The 24,552-nt window shown below is 39.6% G+C and overlaps 1 protein-coding gene across 1 annotated transcript in view; it reads right to left on the minus strand.

Annotated features, from left to right (window-relative positions):
- GPC1 (glypican 1) overlaps positions 1–24,552 on the minus strand; it is a 275,461-nt gene that overhangs the window by 34,978 nt on the left and 215,931 nt on the right. Inside the window, exon 3 of the mRNA XM_060767941.2 lies at positions 2,156–2,547. Within this exon, the coding sequence (XP_060623924.2) occupies positions 2,156–2,547 (392 nt within the window). The remainder of the gene's footprint in view (positions 1–2,155; positions 2,548–24,552) is intronic.

Here is a 24,552-nt window from a genome sequence, read left to right on the forward strand (position 1 = left end):
AATTAGCAAGCCACCTTGAGCCATGGACACTTCACTTCTCCCACATTCATTGAAATAAACTATGTACTGGATTCCCGTGTAAGGAGCTGTAAGAATGGGTATTGGTGAATGGAAACCCTGAAACATGTTCTTGGACCTGAAACCAATGATGCTCAAGCAGTGGTTCATCCTCCCTCTCTCCCATTTTAGAAGTTCAGAAGAAAGTTGAGAAGGAAAATGTCTCCTTCAAAGAGTCAACTTATTTCTTCATGCCCAACACATGACAAATGTTATAATGCAGATTAGGTTGAAACGCCAAAGGAAAAAAGAAAGAAAGAAAAAAAATGGCAAAGGGCTTTAAGAATTCCAATTTCAGTTATGTCATTTTCCTGTTTTTTTTAAACAGTTTGATGGGTCATGAAAGTGCAATGCTAATAAAATGTATAAAAGCCTTGTCACTCTTGAATGTCTTTATAATGTGCAATTTATAAATCAAAGCTTTGGTCACTGTTATGATTTGAATGTTTCTCTTTTTTGAGTTTGAACTTAGAGTATGAAAGAGCACCCCCTTCTTCTAACCCCTCAGTCTGATGAGATCAATTGCTGGTACAATTTGAGCATTCACAATTTAGTCACACCCTGATTTTTCTTCAACACCAGTGGGTTTTGTGGTATAAAATATGTGAGCAATATCAGCCTTCCACCCACTGTTTCCTTTAACTCAGTCCTTGCACCTGCACTCTAAAGAATAAGCTTCAAATGACACATGGAATTTTGTGCTGTGAAATCACATAACTTTTCATAGGGAGATAAATCAACCAAACCACAGCCTTTAAACCACAGTGCACATTCTTGGTGCATAAAGTGAAGAGTAGTATTATATGGATGTGTTTCAGCATGAAGTAAGAGAACAAAAGTACAAATACTTAGTGGCTTAAATGCCATTCCCAGCATTATCTTTAACAATGTACTGTAGAAGTGACATCAATCCTTCTTTATAACACAGGTCTTGTGTGATAATCCTCAAACTTTTGATGACCCTGGCAAAGGAAGAACCTATAATATGAACTCTTTCCAAAAGAAATCCAATTTCAACCATGGTTGTGCAGCAAAGGACAGACCCAGGAACAACTGTCCCATAATAAGACCCTTTCACGTGTACCATTGTCCAACCAGGTGTCTGTCAGTGCATTGTATATTTTCTGCCTAAGTGTAGTATCTTAATATTTCTCCCTATTGAAATTCATTTTGTTAGCTTTGGCCAAGGTCTCCAATCTATAAGGTTACTTTGGCTTATGATCCTATCTTCTGGAGTACCTTTCCTAATTTGGTCTCATCTGCCAATTTGACGAACATATATTCTATTTCATCTTCCAAATCATAGATAAAACATATTAAATAGCACTGGGCTCAGGACACAACTCTGTAGAACCCCACTAATTACCAATTACAATCCAACAAACAGTAGCATTATCTAGTCCAGTGATTCTGAACCTTTGGTCCCCCAGATGTTTTGGACTTCAACTCCTAGTAATCCCAGCCAGTTTACCAGCTCTCAGGAATTATGGGAGCTAAAGTCCAAAACATCTGGAGGACCAAAGATTGGGAACCACTGTTCTAGTCCAGAATTTATTAGCTTCTTTGTGAGAAGATCACCGAGAACTTGTTGAAGGTCTTACTGAAAAAATACATGCCATATCCAAAGCTTTTCCTTCATCTACCAAACTTGTATCTCTATCAAAAAAAGGAAAAGATTAAACTGTCATGACCTGTTTTTGAAAAACTGGTGACTTTTAGTGAACACAGCATCACTTTCTAAGTGCTTATAGATGTTGTGTTTAACCATCTGCTCTAAAAGCTTTCCTGATATTGACATCGTGTTGACTGGAGAGTCATTATTCAAACCAGCTCCCCCACCCCTTTTGAAGATGGGAACAACATTCTCCAGGAATTCTCAAGAATTATTACTTGTGCACTCAAATTATTATGTCCAGACTGGATTCAGTTTCAGTTTGTTTTTTTCTCATCCAACCCAGTACTTCATTCAGAGAAAATGGAATGCCCATATCACCTGATATGCATAAAAATAATCACCACTGTAAAAATTAAGAATAAATAGATACTTGAGAGCTTCTCAGGAATGGTGATTACAAAGGAATTGTACCTATGGACCTACCTGGGAGACTTTGCGCACAACATCATTGCCTACTCCAAGGCCTTGCACAAAAGATCGAACTGCAATGAAGGCCCTTGTTGCCTTCAGCTTCAGGTCCCGTGGAACTTCTCCAAATGGTTTGTGCTGCTCAGAATGCTTCACCATGCAGTCCACATATTCATCAGGAAGGTGGTACTGAGGATTCATAAGCTTGAAGAGCCGCTCTAGCAGGCGAGTCCAAAACTCATTAAGGGCCTCTTCAAGGTTGATGTTGGAACCACGGTAGTAACGTCTCAGCTCACTATATAAGTCTTTGAAAAGTTTTACATTCTGGAGGTAAAGATCTCCATACATATTTGGAAATGTTTCATAAAGGGCCTTCTCTGACTTGTTCAACAAATCCTGGAAATAACCTGCAAAAGGGAAAAAAGGCATGGTTAAGAAATCATTTGAAGAATCAGAGATCACCACAAGAGGTCAACTTGAAATGCTTCACACTAGATTTGGATTAGCCTTGTGTGCTTTCAAGTCATTTTCTACTTATGACAATCATAAAATGACCCTGTCCTTGGATTTTCTATGGCAAGATGTGTTCAAAGTAGATTTGGTTTTGCCATCCTGTGAGGTTGAGAGAGCGAAGCTTGGCCATGGTCCCTCAGTGGGTTTCCATAGTTGAGCAGGGATTCAAACTCAGGCCTCCAAAATCATAATCCAATTCTCAAGCCATTACACCTGGCCAGATCACATTATTGGCTTACCTGGAACAAAATATTATGGGCTAAATATCTTAAAGATTCCAGATCATGTTTGATCACAGAAGTTAAACAGGAACAGGTTAGTACTTGGATGGAAGATTGCCAGTGAATATCAGATGCTATAGGCTATATTTCAGAGGAGGGAAGTGACACAACCACAAATGGATACCCTTTTGCATAAGAAAACTCTATGAAATGCATGGGGTTGCTATAACTTGCTTTGTGTCTTGACCCAGAGAGAAAAGTGGGGTAAAATTAGTATACTACTACTAAGTTGTTGACAGGGGACTTGAAGGCAGGCAGACAGACAGACACACACACCAAATGGCAATGATGAACAGCAGACATAGGCACTGAAAACGGATCATTAATTACGACGGTTCATTTTGTTTTATTCCTACATAGAAGCAAAACAAAGTTCATGTCCACTTCTATGAAAGAGACTTTCCTAAAACAGGTGTCCAAATTATACTTCCACAGGACTCACAACACTTTTAGAAGACATAGTCACATATTTAGCCTAATTTATACATATAGAAACAAGCCACAGATTCAGTTTTGGGGGAAAAGATCCATGTGAAATAGTCTGAAACTTACTTTATAAAAATTTTAGGGTGCCAGCAAAGGCACCAGTTAAATTTCAATGCAATAGCACTTCTTCTGACTGTTGAAGCCCGCAAGGTAATGTATGTAAATCACTGTGTAAATCAGTATGACAAAAGGCTGACAGGATTAGAAGATGCTAAAAGCTTCTTTTCCATGCCATTGCTCCTGACAGGAACTCATGTGCATAAGCTAACAATCCTATTTAAGAGAATATACCAAAATTAATGCATAGGGGAGGGGGAACCCAAGCAGCTTCTATAAATTCAAGACTCATTCTCAGTTTTTTTTCTTAAAAAAATGAAAAAGTGGTTGACACCTTACAAAACATTTGCTTTTAAGTGAAATTGCAAGGCAGAGATTAAATTACTACATTATCATGCACCTCATAATTAACAAAAGAGAACCAGTGTTATGTCCTTTCAAAGCACTTTTGCCAAGGTGCTGTTGACATTTCTGCTGAGGAGGTATTTTCATTCAAAATACATCAGAGCAGTGGATGCTAAGGCCAGAAATAGTAAGTAATTAGAAGTCCAAAGAAATACTGTTGGAATGTCTTAGTGTAAGACTTCAAAAATAAAAAATAAAATACTCATCAAAGATTATACAATTCTATGGATCTTGCCAAAGAAAGAAAGAAAGGGGTTTAACCCAATTCTGGTGCCTGATTGCAAAACAGCATGATCAGACCTCACGCTTGGACCTGTTTTCTGTTTTAATTAAAATAACAAGATGCTTAATTTTACCAGAGGCAGGTACAAAAAACATGCAGCTGGAAATTCAAAATAGTGTATTGCTAAGCACATTCTGGAGCACGCAATTTAGTTTTAGTCCCAGCATGGAAATGAGCTTGCAGGGCCTTTATATCAAGTCCACTTCTTGGTAACTCAAGCTTGCTTCATTTTAATAGCCTAATTTGGGTGTGAAAAGTCATTTTGTTGTCATGGTTGTTAAAACAGTTGGAAATCGTAAAGCTAATGATCTGCAGCGAATGACCCAGAAGTCTATTAGTAGTGCTTCGTCCATCTTCAAATTTTAAAAAGAAATTCACTCAAATACTATTTTTCCTCGGGTGCTATCTAGTTCACAATACAATTCACTCAAATACTATTTTTCCTCAGGTGCTATCTAGTTCACAAGTAAGGGTGGTATATCAGAGAAAAGACATTTGATACTAGAAGCACTTTCTCCACCAACTGAATCAGGATCATAGCGGAAGGCTACTCCATGCCTTTCCCTCAAAGATTGCTAAGGCACAAGGGGGATTATTTGATCCCCATTCTCAAAGGTCAGGAACTGTTCATTTTCAAAATCTAAGAAATATTGTTTTCATTGAATGACATAAATAATAAAAAGAGTTGAAATTTAAAACTTTTTAAAGATACAAATTCAAGCACTGATTTATATGTGCTTGAATTCAGTGGTTCTCAAGTTCCTGTCACTCCAGTTCATTTAGTGACTTGCAGCTAAATCCATAAGCCTAAATGAACTGATGGTCCTAACTAAAGTAATCTGTTGAATCAATAGAACTTATCCAAGTGTCATTGATTTATAGGATCAACCCCAGTTGGATTTAGCTGATGGATTATTTTCTCTTAAACGTTTTGCTAAATGCTAGATTAAAATGAGATCTAATATTTGATTCTTGATGAGTTTTTGACATATACAAAACATCAGAAGACATTAAATTACATTCATCAAGTGTGATAGGAGCCCCTAGTGGCACAATGGATCAAACCTTTGTGCCGGTAGGACTGAAGACTGACAGATCAGAGGTTTGAATCCAGGGAGAGCACGAATGAGATCTCTCTGTCAGCTCCAGCTCCCCATGTGGGGACATGAGAGAAGCTTCCCACAAGGATGGTAAAACATCAAAAACATCTGGGCGTCCCCTGGACAGTGTCCTTGCAGTCGACCAATTCTCTCACACCAGAAGTGACTTGTAGTTTCTCAAGTTGCTCCTGACACACACACACACACAAAATAAAGTGTGATGTGTTGGGTAAAAAAGCCAATGTGATTCTAGGTTGAATCAATAGGAATATAGTGTCTAGATCAGTGGTTCTCAACCTGGGGTCTTCCAGATGTTTTTGGCCCACAACTCCCAGAAATCCCAGCCAGTTTACCAGCTCTTAGGACTTTGGGAGTTGAAGGCCAAAAACATCTGGGGACCCCAGGTTGAGAACCACTGGTCTAGATCAAGGGAAGTAAGAATACCATTCCATTCTGTTTTGGTCAGACCTCACTAGAATAACACTATATCCAGTTCTGAACACCACATTCAAGAAAGATATTGGCAAAATGGAAAGTGTCCACAGAAGGGCAACAAAAATGGTCAAAGGTCTGGAAGTAAGTCCTATGAGGAGAAGTTGAGAGAGCTGGATATGTTTAGCTTTAAGAAGAGAAGATTAAAAGGAGACATGATAGCCATATAAATATTTGAAAGGATGTCATACTGAGGAAAGCAATCTTATTTTCTACTGTTCAACGAACAACAGATTCAAGTTGCAGGAAAAGGGACCCCATTTAAACATTAGGAAAAATTCTTGAAGGTAAGAACTGTCCAGCAGTGGAACTGACTGCCTTGGAATGTGGTGGGTGCTCCCTCTCTGGAGGTCGCTGTTGTTGTTGTTGTGTTTATTTATAGACAGCTTTTTCTCTCTACAAGGAGACTCAAAGCGGTTTTAAAGCAGAGACTTGATGGTCATCTGTCAGAAGTGCTTTGATCATGTGTTCCTGCATGGCCAGGAATTGGGTTGCACGGCCCTTGTGGTCTCTTCCAACTATATGAAATGCACCATCATTTGAACAGAAAATATAAATGTGCAGATACATATGCCCCAACTGTCCTTATTTGGCAGGCAGTCTTGGTTAATTCTTAGTCATCCCACTTTGCTGCTGATTTTAACATGAATCAGGGATCTGAACCTGGGTCTCCTGGAGTCCTATTCCAACAGTCAAACTCTTACCCTGCACTGGGTCTCCCAGTGGGCAATAGGGTTGTTGTAGGTTTTTCAGGCTGGGTGGCCATGTTCTAGGAGTAATTTTCTCCTGATGTTTCACCTGCATCTATGGCAGGCATCCTCAGTGGTTGTGAGGTCACAAGCGAAAAACCTACAACAAACCCTGTGATTCCGGCCATGAAAGCCTTTGACAATATAGTTAAAATTCTGTTTTCGTAGAGTACGCTACCATCAATAAGTAAAATAATTAAATGCAACAGTAGTAGAAGGTGTGGGTGAATAAAGTTTGTCAGCAGAACTCAGCAAATGTGTAATAGTAAACACTAGGGAAGTGTTCAAAGAACTCTATATACATTTATTTGCTGAATCATGCAATAGACTTGTTATACAGGTGGATGAATCAGTCTCTCCCTTATGGGAAATGTAAGGCTATCAGATTTCTAGCACCTCCTTGTAAATACTGATTAAAATGTCAACTTTATTTTTTTTAAATGACTACTGTCCCTTGTGAATGTTGCAAAAGGTGCAGGAGGCAACTGTGTCCGAAGAAGCTGAGTGTTAGAGGAAAGCTTGTTTACAAAGTTGATGCCCATGGATCCTCACACTGGGAATACAGATGCTTCAAACCATTTCCATTTTCTGTTTACATTAGAAATAGCCACAAAATAAGCAATCTAAAATGTACGAGGGGAAACAAATTTACAGTTGTCACCAAAGAACAAGAGCCAAAAGCACCTTACTTTTCATAGCTTAACCCTGGGGTCATTTTCAATATATATGCATTAATTTCTAAATCATATCCTGCCTCAAGCCTCCTTCACAAGATCATGAACCTTTCAAAGTTTACAGTGCCACCCCGAGTCAGTGTTTTTGCTGTTGCTGCTGGATGAGAGAGGGCTTATTTGCTTAAAGACACTCCTCAACTGAATCAGCAAAAGCAGGGGTGTTCCAGCGGTCTCCTTTGTATCTATATGAGTATAATCTGGATAGTTGCAATAGAGCAGCCAACAAGGGGCAATGCTATTAGGCAAACTAGGAAGCTGCCTGGGGTGCAGATCTCAGAGGGGTCCAGAACCTATCTTAGAGGGGCAGAGTTTCATACAAACAGCCTTTGTAATTATCACAAAAAATGCAACCATGCTATTTGGGCTAAAATAGTTTCTTTTGCATTTGTGAAAGAAAAGAAAATATTATTACACTGTATTTTTTCTAATTTAAAATAAACTTAGCAGTTCCAGGTTTTGGGTTTTTCATTTTTTTTCCCCTATGAGATATCTGTCTCTAAAAAAATAATAATCAAACTTAGCCATTTGGGAGGAAGTAGAAGTAGTCTTGCAAAAAAGGTACAAAATACGTAGCCTGGCACCGGCACTGCAACCAACATTAAATGAACCTCTGCATTTGATTACCTCTGTATTGTTTATCAAAATATGTATATCCTTGCTCAATAATGCTGATCTCAGAGCAGGGTACAGGCATAAAAAGGAATTTAAAACAGATTTCAAGCAATTTAAACCCACTTTAAACACACAAAACAATGAAAAACGCCTAAACTTTTGAGAATACCATATACAAAACTCCAATATCTAATCAAGCCAAGATCTTTAGATCCTGAGGATTTATAAAAGAAACGTATTTCCTCTGAAATAAAGACAGTTTCAGTGCTAATTGGGCCAGTGGTAATTAATATCTCTACTCTCCTGAATTTTATTATTTAGCACAATGTTGTGATGCTGAATGGTACAGAGACTTGTATATTGAAAGATCACTTACAGATATTTTACAGATACTATTGGATCACTTAAATAGCAGAATGAAAATGCTACACTGTATTCCTCTTTTATTCAGTTGGTTGGGGACACACCACTGATATATGATTTGTTTGTTGTTTATATACCGTTTTGTTTAATTTCCGGTTGGTGACTTCCATCATAATAATGTAGCATGCTGCATTGTAGGGGGGAAATGGTTGAATATTGCTACCATGCTACAACTGAAAGGAATCCGGGTTAATGCCATGTTTACAGTATTGATATGTGCAATATGGTTCTCATGTATAGGTAGACAAATCAAAGGGAGATTTTGGGCTCAAAATTATGAATTTTGATATGACCAGTGGATTAGCCGAGAGGCATTCCATGAAGAGGGGAAAACATCAATATGGTTTCAGGAAGCCAGTCACTGCAACTGCTGCCATTTCAAGGAGACCAGAAACTGCATCATGGCAAAGAGAGTAGAGGGGGTCAGTACTTCTTTTTGATTCTCCTAGGATGGTTTCAAGCCCTTTTGTAACTCAGAAGAAGTGGTCCTTTTTTAAAAATAAACATTAATGTACACTATTCATATTGACTCATAGATAAGTCCACACAGTTTTTGATTGTTGATATTTTAAGCCATATTTTTAGACTTCGACATGAGTATATAGCAGGTATGGGCAAACCCAGGCCCAGGGGCCGGATGCAGCCCCTTGGGCTCTTTTCTCAGGCACTCCCCCCTCTCACCATCCTATCCTTCCTTCCATCTCTTTCCTTCCTCCTTGTTCCTTTCCTTCCTTCCTGACCTCCTTCTTTTTCCCTCCCACCTTCTTTTCTTCCCTCTTTCCTCCCTCCTTCCCCTTCTCCCTCTTTCCTTCCTTCCACCCTCCCTCCCTCTCCTCTCTCCATCCCCTTCCCCCTTCCCCCTTCCTTCCTTCCTTCCTTCTCTTTCTTCCTCCCTCCCTCCATTCCTCCCTCCCTCCCTCCCTTCTCTTTTTCCTTCCTCCTTTCCTCCTGGGAGAAGTTTCGCTGGGAGAAGAGAAGATAGAGAAGGAACATGAGAACCATGTTTTAAGATTTAAAAGAGTGTCCCATTGAGGAGGGGGAAAACTGAATTTCTGTTGCTCTAGAGACCAGGGCACCAGGGAGCAATAGTTTCAAATGGTAGGGAAAGAGTCCACTAAAATATTAGGAAGAACTTCCTGAGAATAAGAGCTGTTGAAGAGTGGCATAGGCTGCCCTGGAGTGTGGAGGAGTCTCCTTCTCTGGAGGCTATTCTGCAGAGGCTGTCTGCTGGAGTGCCATGATTGTGCCTTCTTGCATGGCAGAGGGTTAGACTGGATGACCCTTGGGGATCTCTTTCAGTTCTAGGATTCTATGTCACGAATAGGCAATGCAGAGTTTATTGGAGACACTTTGGTTCTCTTGTCCACCATCTCATCCTGACTAAGGCCAACCCTTTTGGGATCCAAACGGAAGAGGAGGAAAGGGCAGGGAGGGGACTTGGAGAGAAACTCCTCCCTCATGCCCGTCTACCCCACTCCAGCCTGTCATGCAGCCCCCAAGTTTAAAAGTTTACCCATGCCTGATACATAGGGTATGCCAAAAGGGCAATACGGGTGCTGAGTGAGTTGCAGGATGAAAGAAGTATAACACAACATGAAAGATAAACTTGGGTTAAGATGGGTTTAGGCACAGGAGAACTCAACCTGTAAATCAAATATGAGGAAACTGAACATTACAATCAAAACATGTAGATTGCAATGAAAAGCAGTGTTAGGAGTGAGATTCATGCAGTAGGGAAAGAAAGAAAGAAAACAAGACAAAAAAATCAGGAGTCTTAGTGAGAATGAATTGCTAGTTGTTCACTTGTCTCTGGTTTCCCTTGGCCCTAGTTTACGGCTCAACTGTTTTTCCTTCTTCTTTCCTTACAACTGTTAATGTGATGTGATGCATATACACAGGTATTTTAGACCAAAAGAGCAAAGCTATAGCAGAAGCAGCTGCACTATATGTGGCAAAAACTGGGGGAATGTATGTGGAAACAACCCATTTTTGCCTTGTATTAGGCATGTGCAGGACACTATGAAGCAGCAACCAAGGAGCACCTGTGGAGAAACTAGTATGATGGACACACAAATTTCTTTGCTTATAGGTCTGTTCAATGCTAAGAGAACAAGCACAGTAGAGGGACTATTACTACCAGATGCCAGAATGTGTGTTCTGGAATCTCTCTTTGCAAAACAAGACTGGCCTAAGGCACAGCAGCAAATGCCACTCCTACAAGTCAAGAAGAATAGCTGTGCATAATGTCCAAGGCTAGCCAAGTTGTTTTGGCACATGAATCAGAAAATCCCATAAACGCTTCTTCTCATTCCTGGCAGTAAAAATATAATAATACCATTAAATAACTGGCAAGATTCATGACATTACGTACCTTCTATCTAATGTGGGAACCGATGGCTGTGATGGTAAGGTCAACCTTGTTAAAACCTAGTATTCATTTAATATTGTGTTTTTTCCCCTGCATCTCTATTTGATTCCCTCTTGAAAGCTCTGACTGAAAGCAATGTGCTTGTGCAGCAGCCTTAACATTGTCAAATCACTCAGAATATCTGAGCCTTACAAAACAGCACTATGTAATGCAGAGTTCTGGAGAAAGAGAGAAAAAATAATAATTCTTACTCTATGGTATTCTCTACTTAAAACACTGGTATGAACTAATCCAATTAGGCCCTAAATTTCTATTCTAATAACAATGACTTGGAGGCAATAACTATTGATTAGTAAAAGTAACCTACAAATCAGTGCATTCGTGGCATCAGTTTTGATCTGTCATTGGAGATAAGGTTCACTTGCAGAATTCAGCTATGCAAGTCCAGGCATCCCTCTCACAGGCATTAGCCTATCTAATGGACTAATTACATGTGATGTTAGGGCTGTGATCTTAAAGAAAAAGAGCCTAATGATAGAGTAACACGGGAGGTTCCAACACTTCCCCTTCTTGATAGCAGAGAAGAAGTCACAACAAAGTCAGTTCCTCATCTCGAAGTCTTAGAAACTAATTAATTGACTAATTAATCAAGCAACCATATACACCTTCTTTGCAAGAAATGAAAGGAAACTCAACTGAACTTGTCTCAGAACTGGTGTAAATTACCATCCATGTTTGAGAGGTACAGCCAATAGATCCAACTCCCTCTCAGTCTACCACTACTACTCCAATCCTCCCATCAGATAATGGATGTGAAACCACCAAAGAAGACTCTATAGGGCTAGGAGGAGCGAGTATGTGGATTCAAAGACTACCCTCTGAGATCAGAGCTTTCTTTAAAGCCTTGGAAGGGAAAGGTTTCTGTTACCATTTCCAAACACACAATGGTTTCTTTGTACTTTTAATAGTACAGTATGGTCCTATATATCAACAGGAGATACATGAAACCAGATATAATAATGAAACCTATTGAAGTGAATGATTTCTGACCCAAGAACACCATAGAGTTGTACTGGAGGACCCATAAAATGTCTAAAGGGCACACATTTTGTCAGACATAGGTCAATTAAACTACCAATACCTATTCCATGGCTATGATTTCTGGGACATATTTTCTCTCTGGGGTTGCAATCAGCAAAATAAAGGAAAGAGCTATTGGGAATCTTCCTTTCTGCCAGTAATTACAGCAGTATGTCTATGTGGTGTGGCAGTTTTTGCAGAAATCGCAGACAGGAAGGAAAGGGTTGATTTTTTTTGTCCTAAAGGGCACTGTTGTCCTATAAAAACAGCCCCCTCCATCCTCATGACTCATGATATGATTGGTATACCAAGGCATTACATATGGTTGGATTATCAAACAGTTAAGACTTCGCACAAATGCAAACTTGGCACAGCTTTTGAAACAGAACTAAAGTTTCATTTTTTCTAATGTTAAATAAAACAAACATTTATTGTACTAAAGCAAAAACTGTCATAAAAAACAATAGGGGCTCATGATGTCATATTTGCTTTCCAACAATAGCCTTGTGATTGTGTGTGACTTGCTTAGAGGTTTCAAATAGGCTATCCCAATACAATATATTAACTTTAATAAAAATTATTCAACAAAAAAATATATTAAATTGCACTTGAGAGCCAGCATGGTGTTGTCATTTGAGCACTGGACTATGACTCCAGTGACCAGGATCCAATTCTCTGTTTGCTCATGGACATCCACTAAGTGACTTTGGGCAAGTAACACAATCTTAACCCTGAAAACCCCATGAGTCACCTTAAGGGTGCCATAGGTCACAAATGTCTTGAAGGTAACATACAACAAAAACAACATTTGTTTAGGTACATATTTAAGAGAAGCATATAAAAGTTCTTCTGCAAAAATGCATGGTAGGTGAGGGAAGGCTTCTTTCCTAATCCAAGGCATGACTATACTAAAATCAGTATCAACTATCTTTGATTGTTAGTTCTGGATCAGTTGTTATGAACCCACCTCTTGACTGCTGTTGAGAGATTGAGGTTGGCGATTCACATAGCCATTTCTGATAGCCATTACTATCTTGCTCTCTTAACTGAATCTGCGAATGCACCCATACCAATAATATCCATGTATTAGACACCTGTCTTTCAATGAAAGAATGGCTCTCATCTCCACTTTATTTTCACAATAAACCTGTGAGGTAGGTCAAGACTGATGGGGCTAAAGTCTCCTAATGAATTTCATGGTGACCAGAAGATAAAACTTTCACATTTTTGTATAATGTTCTTAACAATAATACCACATTTCAGCCCAGACAGATTTCAACTGCAAGACTTGGTTGAAACAGGCTGTAGGTAGGTGGTACCAAAACCGATTCACTTGGCAAAACTACGGGAATGAGAATCTCTTTCATTTCTTGAAAATACCACCTGCATTTTCTTCCTATTCTTCTTCCAGGTTAAGTTTTCTTTACATGAAAATCAGGGCATATTTTATGCACTCTTCATAAATGTGCACATCTGTTTATGCACTTTAGCTAAGTATGCATTTCCCCTGTTATCTGCAGTGCATCCTGTGGATCTTTTGAACTGTACACATTGTAGCCATTCATGTTTTATAAAGTGTGCATTGTTTTGTCTACACTTTGTATGTTTGGAATGCCTTGAAAGCATTGCAGATGTGCACATTCTTTAAGTAAGGAGTTTTGCCTCACAAATGAGCCTCAATGAGGTGTGAAAAACCCTTTAATCATGACTTGTAAATCTAATGAAATCCTTTCCCATCTCTAAGCAGTGTATCTCAAGACTTCAGTTGAAGGCGAAATGTAGATCAGAAGCAAAAGAAGCTGTAGAGATTGTGTATGTGATCCGTTAAGAACCCCCACTTTTGAAATTGTGATTGCCACTGTTAGTGACATATACATGTGTACTCACGTGAGATGATTTTTTTTTGCATAAGACAAAGTTGTATTCTGCTGAAAATTGTGCTTGTGCATACAGCAATGCTGTGCATTGCAATTGTACATTGTGCATCCTTCATTGCACACTGTCTATTATGAATTAAATGATGGCACCCAGTTAGTGACATGTGCCACACAATGTTGTTAGTCTGCATAAGTGATATCTTTCCTTGTAGGTAATTATGCTACACTAAGGGGATGTTGGATTGCAACAGCTAAGTGTTGAGTCCCATGAGGGCTACAATAGATCACAATATTTTCAACCACCACCACCACCACCACCACCACAAAACTTTATTCTTATACCACACCACCATCTCCCTGAAGGGACTCAGGGCAGCTTGCATGGGGACTACGCCCAGCAAAACCGGAATAAAATATAACACGATTTATATAAATTGCATTTCAATAATTAAAATAACAAACCAAACAACAAATATCATAACATAAGAACAATAAGAACCATCAATTCGTAGCTGAAAACAGTAAGCATGTTCAGATCTAAGAGGGCTAGACAGCAGTACATGTGAGAAAGATCTTGGAGTTCTCGTGGACAACAAGTTAAACATGAGCCAACAATGTGATGCTGCAGCTAAAAAAGTCAATGGGATTTTGGCCTGCATAAATAGGAGTATAGTGTCTAGATCCAAGGAAGCCATGCTACCCCTTTATTCTGCCTTGGTTAGATCACACCTGGAATACTGTGTCCAATTCTGGGCACCACAATCGAAGAGAGATATTGACAAGCTGACCTGTTCGGGGAGGGGGCGATCAAGGGTCTGGAGAACAAGCCCTATGAGGACCAGCTTAAAGAGCTGGGCATGTTTGGCCTGCAGAAGAGAAGGCTGAGATGAGACATGATGGCCATGTATAAATATGTGAGGGGAAGTCATAGGGAGGAGGGAGCAAGCTTGTTTTCTGCTGCTCTGGAGACTAGGACGCGGAACAATGGCTTCAACCTACAGGAAAGAAGATTCCACCTGAACATTAGGAAGAACTTTCCAACTGTGAGAGTTGTTTAGCAGTGGAACTCTCTACCCTGAAGTGTGGTGGAGGCGCCTTCTATGGAAGCTTTTAAACAGAGGCTGGGTGGCCATCTGTTGGGGGTGCTTTGAATGCGATTGTCCTGCTTCTTGGCAGGGAGTTGGACTGGATGGCCCACAAGATCTCTTCCAACTCTATGATTCTAGAGTGGGGCAAATATAGTGCAATAACAGTTGTAAGAGCAGGGCAGGTAATAAAGTGCTACAAGGCCAGACAGTGAGTTAGGGCTGAGGGTGGGGTAGTCAATATATTTTAGTGGAAGCACCAATGTTTCTGTTATATTTACCTTCAGCCCCTTTTCTATCTCTGTGTGTATGTGTGTATTTGCTGGTGTCGACTGTTACAGCAGATAGTATAACTTGTACTAAGATCTTTTTTGACTAACCCGGTATTAGTATTTCAGTGTAAAACAGCTAGAGTTGCTAGGACAAAATCAAGACTATGAGGGAGAGAAGACATTAATCTGCCAAAATAATGGATAATCAATAATTTCTATTGTTTACAAAACATTAATTGGATAATGCCAATTTTCATCAGGCATTATGTTATTAAATCTCTATATATAGATATTCATTTCATACAACTATGTAACCATTTTGGGCTTTCTCCAAAAAATCCTGGGAACGATGTTTTTTGTGATAATCAGAATTCTTCATTAGAGATCAGTAGCCCCTCTCTCCATAACTACAAGTCTCAAGGTCCTTTTTTTTGTCGTGTCAGGAGCGACTTGCGAAACTGCAAGTCGCTTCTGGTGTGAGAGAATCGGCTGTCTGCAAGGACGTTGCCCATGGGACAGCCAGATGTTTTGTTGTTTCTTATTATCCTTGTGGGATGCTTCTCTCATGTCCCCGCATGAGGAGCTGGAGCTGATAGTGGGAGCTCACCCGCGCTCTCCCCGGATTCGAACCTGCGACCTGTCAGTCTTCAGTCCTGCCAGCACAGTAGTTTAACCCACTGTGCCATTGGGGGAATCCTAGAAAAAGGGAGGTTAGTGCCAGTTTAAAGTTTGTAGTGTAAGCATGCCTCCTAGGATTAATTTAAAATTGACACTGATGATGCTCTTAGGCTATTAGGAACACCTGGGCCAAAGTTAAGGAAGAAGCAGTCAATTTTCACAAAGCTGAGAACCATCTGTATAGATATGAGACATCCATGGAGGCAAACGTATCTTGTGATTCAACATGAATGGGTGAAGCATCTCTCTCTCTCTCCCCCCCCAAACTCCTCTAGACTTCTCCTTTCCTAGAGAAAACATACTGAATTGCCTCAATTAGAAGAAGAGAAATTTGCCTTATAAATACTGTTTAACATAAAAAAAACACTCTCAGTTCTTGAAATTCAGAAGTGCTCATCTGTCTACTTCATAATTCCATGTGATCTGGAGGCATTTTTGACAGTCTCTCCAGTCTCCAGAGAGACCCAAGGCAGAAAATTGGACCTCAGACTCACCCCTGTTGCTGACCCTTGTGCCCAAGGCAACTTACTCCAATTCCCAGTCAAAACAAAGAAGAAAAAACGCAACCCAATCAATGCTATAATTATTTCTGCCATCAGGTAGAATTATGATACAAACTGCTATTCAAAATTATTGTAACCATGATATTTGCAGTCAGTTTGAATCTATATGCAGTTTGACTGAATGAAGAAAATGTGTGTTTTCAATTTTTTGGGCCACTTGAAGATTTCATTTTAAGGGGAAAAGTGAGTAAATGAATGGTTGGGAGAGAAAAAGTGTGTGTGAGAGAGTAAAAAACAATATTACAGTATTCCATTTTCTGATTTATGAGGAATTAGTCTATCTCAAGGAACTTGACTATAGACAAGCCTTTCAAAGCCATTTCTCAAGCTGTTCACAAAGCTGTTGTTACACTGAACAATTCTGGTTTAAGCACGTTCTGCAAATGGGCAGTGCCCATCTTAAATGTTAGAGGCTTAGCAACAAATTCTTCTCCATAAGGTTCGGTGTGGGATTTTCCAAGATCACTAACTCAGCAAAACAAGTTGACTTTCTTCTTGCATGGTGGCAGGTGTTTCTCCTGATCGCTAGATTTTACAGTCTGAATACCATGTAATTGTGCCAGATTGTGGCTTTTGATCTTCTGTTTATGCATATCACATTTTCAGTACTGACTTGCTATCCTTAGAGTTTCGCTATTGTTGTAGCTTGAGAGGGATGTAGGGGAGAAGTGACCAGACAGACTGATCCTATGTCTGCTCCCACATCAGCTTTCCCATACGTTCATCTTTGGAGATTCCTTTCAGGTGTCCTCATAGTATGAAACTGTTTGAAAAATCTGATCCAATCTGCCTTTCTCCCATATGCTTTTAGAGCTAGGGGCACTTTTGGTGGATTGTAATGCATGATAATCAATTCCAGGCAACTGACCATGTGAACCCAGAAACTTCTAAGTGCCTTTGGTCACAGAGAGACTGTTCCCTCCCCACAAACTCTGTCTTCCTCCTTCCTTCACGAAACTGGAGACCAGCTCTCCTGAGTTCTTCCTCATCTGAAACTTTGCTTAAGTCCTGCCAAACTAAAGTGATCTCTGTGTTTGTCTTTAGAATATATGTTTCAAAGTTGTTAGCAAACATTTCAGTTAAATAACTTGAATACAGCAGGCCCATGCTGGGGTCTGGTTCCAGGACCTGTCATGGATATCAAAATCCCTCATATACTCAAGTTGTGTAGTCAAATGTTTCCCTTACACAAAATGGCAAAATCAAGGAATGGTTTATGGATTACTTATTTATTTTTTGCGGAGAGGGGATATTTTCAAGCCATGGATTATTAAATCCATGGATACTGAGGGCCAACTGTACTACCCATTTCCTTGTTTTACTGAAGTTAGTTTGCAAGAATTTCAATTTCCCTGCTAATTCTGCTTTAGGAGGATGACTCTTCATCTTGCCTCCAAAGGGACTAATCCCCTGGGAAACCACCCTTAATACAAAAGAGCCTAAGTGTAGGGGGCTAATGATAACACAGGATTTTTTTTGTTATTGTTATGATCCATGTTCCAATCCCATCATGGTTAGCCCATCACTAATCCCCACCTGTGGCGATCCCATGTCAATTTCATGATTATTTTATTTGTATGAGTTTGGTTTTATTGTGTGAGTATCTCTGATAATAATTTACTGCATGCAATTTTACAAAATTGGAATATGCAAATAAATTGCACACAAAGCTTTGTGAGATCCTGTAGAAGTTTAGTTTGTCATATATAATCAAATATATGGAGGCTGCAGTGATGTAATGGGTTAAACCCTTGTGCTGCTGAACTGCTGATTTGAAGGTTGGCTGAACTGCTGACCTAAAGGTTGGCAGTTCAAATACATGAGATGGGGTGATTTCCCATCTGTCAGCTCCAGCTTCTACCAACCTAGAAGTTCAAAAACATGCAAATGTGAGGAAATAGGTACTGCTTTTGTAGGAAAAGGCAAAGAGACACTCCAAGCAATCTTGCTAGCCACACAAGCAGGAGGTGACAAAGTAGGCTCCTTGGCTTGAAAATTGAGAAAAAAACCTTCCCAGAGCCAGAAATGAGCACCTCCTCCAGAAGCCGGAAATGAAAGGAGAAGCCCTTGCCTTTGTTTATGTTTGTGTGTCTTTATTGTGTCTGACTATAACGGCATTGAATGTTTGCCTATGTCTGTAAATGCTATAATCTACTCTGAGTCCTCTAGGGGAGAAGGGTGGAATATAAATGAAGTGTTTTGTTGTTGTTGTTGTTGTTGTTATTATTATTATTATTATTATTAAATAGTTTAATGTTTTATATGTTTTAATTCTGCAAGAATATATGCATGTATGTGTGTATATGTATGTATGTATGTATGTATGTATGTATTTGACTGGTAAATGTAGTAAAAGAGTTAAAATGTAGATAAGTTCAAGCTATGCATACAAGATAATTCAGCTCCTTCTAAAAATAAACCTCTGCAAAGAAAGGATGAATAGAAATGTATCAAATACCATATTGCCATTTTTCAGCACAAAACAGAAAGTTGCCAACAAAGAGTTTCTGTCCAGGACTTCCACAGTGAAAGAGATATGAGTGAACTGCTGTTGCCATTAATACAGGGATCAAATCTCAAGCATTTTGGTTTGTAAGAAAACAGGGAGGAAAAAGGGACTGTGGGATGTCCTATATAAAACACAACAAAGCAGAAAGAAACATGCCACTGTGTCTTTTCAGGCATCATGCAGACATCATAAAGACTATTTTAAATCTGCATTTATCATCTTAAATCTAAAAACTTCAAAGTCTCCAATGTGCTTCTTAAAATTGGCTTTTCTAATGCACAGGGGGAAAAGATGGAGAACTCTCTGTGTGAGGGTATATGTGTGAAAAGCCTTTTGAAAATCAAATTGTAAACATTTAGTACATGAATGTATGGCAGCAAGCACCTATGAAAACAAGACAACCCTAATGGCTATCACAACACATGGTTCTTAGAAGCAAATTCCAATAGTCAATTATACACATTGGGCAAAGGAGTATATAGGTGTTGATCCAGAGAAAACAATGACCAGTTTCATGTGCCGAGCTTGATTCTTAACTTGTATTTCTTTAACCACAGTCTTACAAAATCAGTTGAAAGCGAATTTCAGAATATTATTTTATGGCATGAGGCTAAGGAGGTCCATATTGAAAGGGAGGAGCTGACCTCCTAGGACTTGGGCAAAACGCACATATTCCTGTTGCCATTTAGATTATGAAAGATCCATTTTATTTAACTTTTAACAGCTCAGAAAACTAAACAGATTTGTATAGCACAGTGTGCATATTATAGTAACTATCCCCAGAGAGAAAGAGAGAGAAAAGGGAAGATGATAAACTAGCTGCAGGAATAACATTTCTGTTCTCCAGCAAGGTTCTCTTATCACCTGTTCTTACACACCTTCACACAGTTTAATCTCTCTCCCATGCTATCAAAATCAGTTTTATTGTTCCTTTGGGGAAAAAAACAGTACTGGGGTGTATCAGAAATATTATCAAAATGGATTCCCTCACTGTATGCTGAGAGAAAAAAGTTTCTGCCAATATGTTCCTAACGCTTTCATATTTTTAAAAGGCGCAAAGCTAATTTATTCATGAATGTGATTAGGTGTACTAAAAGTGTTAAGGTGATGAATGCTTATGCAAATTCCTTCTATCGCAGATAATTTAGTGCACAATCCTAACCCCCCGCAGCTGCCTCAGGTTGTGTTAGGATGAGGCAGAAACTGCTCTCTATGCATGTAGTTCTGCTTATGATTACTATCATGGAAAGCTCTGGGGGCATAAATCTAGGACTGTGATGTTCTTGCAGGTGGGCAGATCATGATATGATACATTTTGGGAACAGAACAGAATTGATCTTGAATATGGTTAATCCGAATATCCTTTATTCCACTATGGCATGCAAAGGTGGGCCTGTCAACAGAGGCCAGTCACTGGCACAGGTATTTCCCCTTCCACTAGAACCAGAGAGAAATGTTGGCAAATGAGCCACTGGGCATAACAAGCAAGGCACGAGTATCTCTTCCCTTCCTCTACTTCCCGTCTGTGTGAATCATCCAGGCTTTGGAGGTGGCACACTTACTCCTACTTTATTTCCTCTGCCACAACTAGAGGGGAGAATGATAAAAGCAGCTGGAAATGGAAAATTTCCAAACTGGGAATAGTACTTCGAAAGGACGAAAGTACTCTGAAAAGACAGATGTTTACATAGATTAGCTTTTACAGGCACCGAAAATATCCCAGGAATTGAAATTGAGGGAAGTGGTAGTCATTCTCAGCCTCTGATCATTTGATCCAAATGTTTGTACAAGGATCACTGACCACTGGGCATGATAGCTGGGCTTCTGTGAATTAAGTCCAAAATATCTGTAGCACCAAAGAAACACTGGACACATTACCAAACATATTAAACATACTACCAAAGTATGAGTCCAGCAAATCCTTAGGAAGACATCACTATGTTATAACTATATAGTGAAGATACAATGTGAGCCTGTACAATACTAGATAGAAATATCTTCTGAAAGATGGTTTCCACTGTTCTGACGATAGTCATATAATAACCTTTTTGTGTGCTCACACTATAGTGTGTGTTCATACACACACATAATTCCCTAACTCAGAGGGTCTGCTGGAGTCTGTGATTCCTGAGAAAATCTGTGATATGCTTCATGGCTTAATGTACATAACAGAGTGTCCTTGAGAGAAATTTAAAGTAGCCTACACCTGGTACTTAGACGGGGTAAAGTAGAGTTGAGCCAAAGTAATGTATTATTCATTTTTCATTTGTTATTGTTGAAACAAGCCATCCTGAAATTTCATCTGCATTTTACCAATATTATCGGACATCCAAAACAGCTCAGAGCTGAACACAATTGGCTCCAGGAAACTTGTGAATGCTAGTGCTAGCCCACAACACATGGTTTTGGAAAATCCCCTGATCTTGAAGATTGTTGTTGTTTATTTATTTATGAGCAGCTTTTTTTACTTGGAAGGGATTGATAGAATAATTATCTCATTAAGATTGTTTCCTGTGGAATGAAACTGGAGTGAGCAGAGACTGATAAACCATATTCCCCTGCCACATACTTCTGGGTCATTTTATACACGGAAGTAGGGGGTTTTTTGCAACTAGAAAATTGCAACTAGAAAATTGATTTCCAAATCTCTATTCACCTGAGCTAAAGTTTACACACAATCCTTTTCTTTCAGAATAACCTTGGGTTATATTTGGAAACCCACAGTTCCCAATCTCTGGTTTTACTTCATGTAAAACTTACTGTAGCAGATGAGACTCTGTATGGTAGGCATGGGCAAACTTGCCCATGCCTGCCATACAGGTGTTTTGGACTCACACAACTCCCAACAGCTGGTAGGCTGTTAAGAATTGTGGGAATTGAAGTCCAAAACACCTGCAGGGCTGAAGTTTGCACATTCCTGGTATTTACCCTAAAGGCACCAGCTCTCATTTGATCTTGAAAGTTTAGCAGCACCAGACCTGTATAGTACTTAAGAGGGGAGACTGTCAATGAATATCAACTGCTGTAAACTATACGTGTATTTCAGATAACACCTCCATTTGGGTCACACAAACAAACAGCCTTAACCAAAGAGACACAAGATCACCCTGTTGGCTGGCTAAGCTCCTGTTTGCCCCTAAAAGCCTGTCTGCATTGCAGAATTAAACTTATTTAACCTTCAGTTCTCTTGTTTGCAGAGTTCCTTGTTGCATTCTAAGAACAAAAAAAAACTCCTTAAGGCCATAGCACTGAGAATTAAAGTGGAATGAAATTGATATAACTGTGTAGTGCTTATAGGTGAACAGTAAAAAAACCAACAAAAAAAACCAACAAAAAAGTATACATGCATTTTATTCAACCGTGTATTCTGAGCTGTAATCCCAGGGCTTTCCAAGTTTTATTTCAGTGCCAAAAGCTGACATGCATCACCGTTATAAGATAAGTTTGATTGGTGGTAAAAGATGCTGCAGATGGTCTATAGCAGGCCTGATTTGTGCCAACATTGGTATCATTTCATTGCCAAGTCAAACCATGGACTTTTTATTAAAGCCTTTGGGCCCAATTGATTTTATCCAGGTGGTACATGTGCTATAGTTGCACCATTTTAAATTGTCCAGCGTTTAAGTGATAAACTATTTAATATATTTCTTAATTTTTTTTTAAAAAAATGCAATTATTTGTGGTTAGAAATAGATTTTATTGGAAGCCATTCTGAAATCTTCAGATACAGGGTGGGACATAAATATTTTAATGAACAATAAATGAATAAAAACAACAGAAAGGGCTACACATTGCTTTAGCTGATGGATTCCAGCATTGGAATTGGTAGAAATGGGGTCCTGAACAGCAAGTTTTATTCACCCAGGCTGGCGTCCAACATCCTCATGATTTGCTAAATGGGTCCCCTGAGCTGGGATGCCACCAAGGAAGACACCAAGGATTATATGGTGCTGAAACAAATAAAGGAAATAAAGTGCACAGATGAGACCCATTTCCCAGCCAGATGGCCATGAGAACTATAGGAATAGGTTACTACCAGGAAAGTTTACTCTCCAGCTCTATTCCCAGCTACAAATCCTTTCATAGTCTTGAAGTGCTAAAATGAAGCAAAACTATTTAGCATAGCCCTATAAAACAAAAGGCAATCCTTTCTATGCTACAGAAGGAGAGACAGCATGGTGCAGTGGTTTGAATGCTGGTCTACAACCCCTGCTCAGACATGAAACTCCATTAAGTGATTCTGGGCAAGTCACACACTCTCAGTCCTAGAAAAGCTTGTGCTAGGCTGACAGAAGTTGGAAACAATTTGAAGACATGAAGCAACAACACCACTGAGCACCTGTTAACATTTGGTCATGATGCTAATAAGGACACAGACCTCATCGCAAAGATTTATGGATTTGTCATTTATTGTGTGGCATGGAGAACCTGTCACCCCATGCTCCGCATTGCATGACTTACCATCATCCTCATTCTATGGGGCCAAGTGTCACTGCCCGGCTTCCCCCCATTAATGTTAGGCAGCACAGAAAAGCTTCTGTGTTGTTGTGGCAGTGGCATACACCGCTTGCTCTTCCTTTTCTGGACAGAACTGGGTTGTAAGTGCACATGCATCATGTAATTGGGCTCTGTCCTGAAAGGGGAGAACAGCGACATACGATGGGCCAAGTAGTCCATCTGATGAGGTAGTATAACCAATCTGCCTAGTGACAGAAGTGGTACTCTGTGCTATGGCAGGTTCTCTTTCATAAACATGCATATTTTGATATAAAAATTCAAATGCAAAAAAATCCCCCTCAGAAGCATATTGATTCATAATGTTTTCATCCTATTCATCATCTAAAAAGGCTTTTGGAGTGGGTCATCTATGACCAATGACCTCGAAGGCACTGAACAGACTATGGAAGATACAACATCTATGACTATGGCGTGTTCTGGGTCCATGAGATGCATAACTAACCTTAAGAAATGAGGCTACAAAGTGGAGTCTATGACATGTGAGTGTGGAGAAGAGCAAACCATAGACTACTTCCTACAATGCTGCCTGAGCCCTGCTACATACACACTGGAAGACCTTCTTACAGCTACACGAGAAGCACTCGAAGTGGCCAGCTGCTGATCAAAGCAAATTTAGTATAATGCCAAGTTTTTAACTTTGTGGTTTTTCTGTGCATTATAACTGTGTTCTCAATTTGCTTCTAACACGATAAATAAAATCTATGAGCAATAAGCAACAGTCCTTGCCTGCAGTTTCAAAATCCCTAAGAAAAACAAAGAAGCAGCATTGGGAAAGGGAAAAAGGGATAAATAGAAAACAGCATATTTTTAGCCATGTTAGTGGAATGCCCATGTGGCCACATCCTCTTCTGTTACAGACTTCTGGAAAGACACAAGAGCGTTCTCCTGCCAACAGTTTTAAAACACTGGGGACAGTGACAATGGTTTTGTTGCCCTTATTTCCTCCCTGTTTCATAACATCTCACACTATTTGAGGGAGAGGACTATGGTGTTTAAGACGGAAGGAGGGTAGCTTTCATCAATTTATCATCAAATTAATGCTCCAATAGCATATGACTTAAAAAAAATCTCTAAAGGTAAAGGTTTTCCCCTGATATTATTCCAGTTGTCTCTGACTCTGGGGGTTGGCGTTCATCTCCATTTCCAAGCTGGAGCTGGCGTTGTCCTTAGACACCCCCAAGGTAATGTGGCCAGCATGACTGCATGGAGCACCGATACCTTCCCGCTGGAGCGGTACCTATTGATCTACTCACATTTGCATGATTCTGAACTGCTAGGTTGGCAGAAGCTAAAAACTCTACACATCTCAAAACACCATAATCATGTG

Source organism: Anolis sagrei, chromosome 3, assembly GCF_037176765.1.
Source record: "Anolis sagrei isolate rAnoSag1 chromosome 3, rAnoSag1.mat, whole genome shotgun sequence".
Lineage (NCBI taxonomy): Eukaryota > Metazoa > Chordata > Lepidosauria > Squamata > Dactyloidae > Anolis > Anolis sagrei.